Raw genomic sequence first — 2,019 nt, 5'->3', positions numbered from 1 at the left:
GATAGATAGGTAGATTAAAGATAGATAGATAGATAGATAGATTAAAGATAGATAGATAGATTAGAGATAGATCGAAGTTAGATAGATAGGTAGATAGATTAAAGATAGATAGATTAAAGAGAGATAGATAGATGGGTAAATGGCCTTCCTCGTCACGGAAGCAAAACATTGTATGTAGTCGCGAGACTGGAAGTCTTCTCTAAGGCGAGGAGACCAGATGGATAGATGGGAGAATATGAAGAGACCTCACTCCTCTTCTTTTCTTTTCCTTCTTTGTCTACTGCTTGTCTCGTCTCCGTTCTTTTCTCTTCATTCTCTTCACTTCGTTTTCCAAGTTCATATCTTGACGTCAAAACACTTCAGGGAAAATTTACCTCTCTATCAATCAACCTGCTAGACAGAGAGGCACGGTTCTGCTACTCCCTTCCTACCATACGTATCTTTATACCTGTCTACATACTCATCCATGTATCTGTATCTATTGTGTATGTCTGCATAGAAAAGTAAGAAAGCCTAGACGCATCTATCTACACATCATACACCTCGTGAAGATTCTTATTTGTACACGTGGGTAGAAACGAGAGTCTACATACAAATCCTGGATTGAAGTGAAGAAGAAAGAACGCCTGTCTTTCATCCATACATACACATATACGCACATCTTGAGAGCTCTCCTGATAGATGAAGTCTTCATATCATATAGATACCGGAGATACATAGAAAGGTTATATCACATAGAGACCACCTTTACATGTATCTTCCCTGGCCTCAGTACGTATCTGTACATACACCTAACATACGCTGTACATACGATGAACACCCAGCCAAAGACAGATCTACGATTGAATTCACACATAAGATACATATGATACATACATCCAATTTGCATGATAGACTTCTATATCTGTATATATATCTCTCTGTAGATGATCCAAATGATACATATATCCAGTCCATACATACCATGAATGTATCTACACCCTATATAGATCTCCCCATACATTCTTCGAACACGTGTATGCTTTTTCCTCTCTTGCTCTCTGGATGGCTAACTCTTTCTTTCTCTCTTTCTCTTATCCTCTCCCCCTCTCTTTCTTTCTTTCCGAGCGTTATTCTCCCCCCCCCCTGTACGTACCTGTAGAAGGTTGATAGAGATCAATTCTTCCCGTTGAAGGCTGGAAGTTTCTTTGACTATCCTCCGTTGTAATTCTACACTGTACAGCGACGGGTCCTCTCAATCCTGTATTGACGTCCTTCTGTAGACACGCATCGATCCTATCTTGAGTGATGCCTAGACTCGGCAATGAGACACCTTGTCTCACAGCTAGCTGTGTCTTGACAAGATCGATCCCCGTAATCTCTTCAGACACGGTATGCTCCACCTGTAGTCGAGCATTCACCTCAATGAAGTAGTGGCGATCCCCTTCCACTAGAAATTCGACTGTCCCTGCATTCTGATAGCCAACATACTCCATCAGCTTCACAGCGTCGGTTAGAATTCTTTCACGTAAAGAAGAATCTAAGAAAGGAGCGGGAGCGATCTCGATCACTTTCTGATGGCGGCGCTGAATAGTACAGTCTCGATCATGGAAGTGCACGACGTTGTCATAGTGGTCTCCCATGATCTGGACTTCTATATGGACGCCCTTCTGGATGAGCTTCTCTATAAACATAGCCCCATTGCCAAAGGCCGCTTTCGCTTCACTTGTCGCTCTCTCAAAGGCCTCTTTCAGTTCGCTCTGGGGAAACAAGAAAGAAAGAAAGAAAAGAGAAGAAAGAGAAGAAGAAGAAGAAGGAGAAAGAAAGAATGAGGGACAGGAAAGAGAAGAAGAAAGTAGGGAGAAGGTAGGAGAAAGAAAGGAAAGGAAGAGAGTTGAAGATGAGAAAGAAGGAAAGTAGAGAAGGAGCTGTTGGATGGGGATAGAATGCATGGAAGGTGTTTGGGTGCTTTGCTTTGATTTGCCTATAGAAGGCATCTATTCGCAAGCATTGTCTTGAAGAAAAAAGAAGAGGAGGAGG

General features: G+C 42.1%; 1 protein-coding gene across 1 annotated transcript in view; it reads right to left on the bottom strand.

Annotated features, from left to right (window-relative positions):
• The window catches only part of CSUI_005195 (pyruvate carboxylase), a gene marked incomplete at its 3' end in the record, with an annotated part of 6,118 nt that extends 4,379 nt beyond the window's left edge, over window positions 1–1,739 (bottom strand). Inside the window, exon 1 of the mRNA XM_068065373.1 lies at window positions 1,136–1,739. Coding sequence (XP_067922650.1) covers window positions 1,136–1,673 — 538 coding nt within the window. The remainder of the gene's footprint in view (window positions 1–1,135) is intronic.
• Window positions 1,740–2,019: the final 280 nt, after the last annotated feature.

The sequence above is a fragment of the Cystoisospora suis genome (assembly GCF_002600585.1).
Source record: "Cystoisospora suis strain Wien I chromosome Unknown contig_2505, whole genome shotgun sequence".
NCBI lineage: Eukaryota > Apicomplexa > Conoidasida > Eucoccidiorida > Sarcocystidae > Cystoisospora > Cystoisospora suis.
Note: the sequence above shows the minus strand (reverse complement) of the source record. Positions and strands in the feature narration are given on the sequence as shown.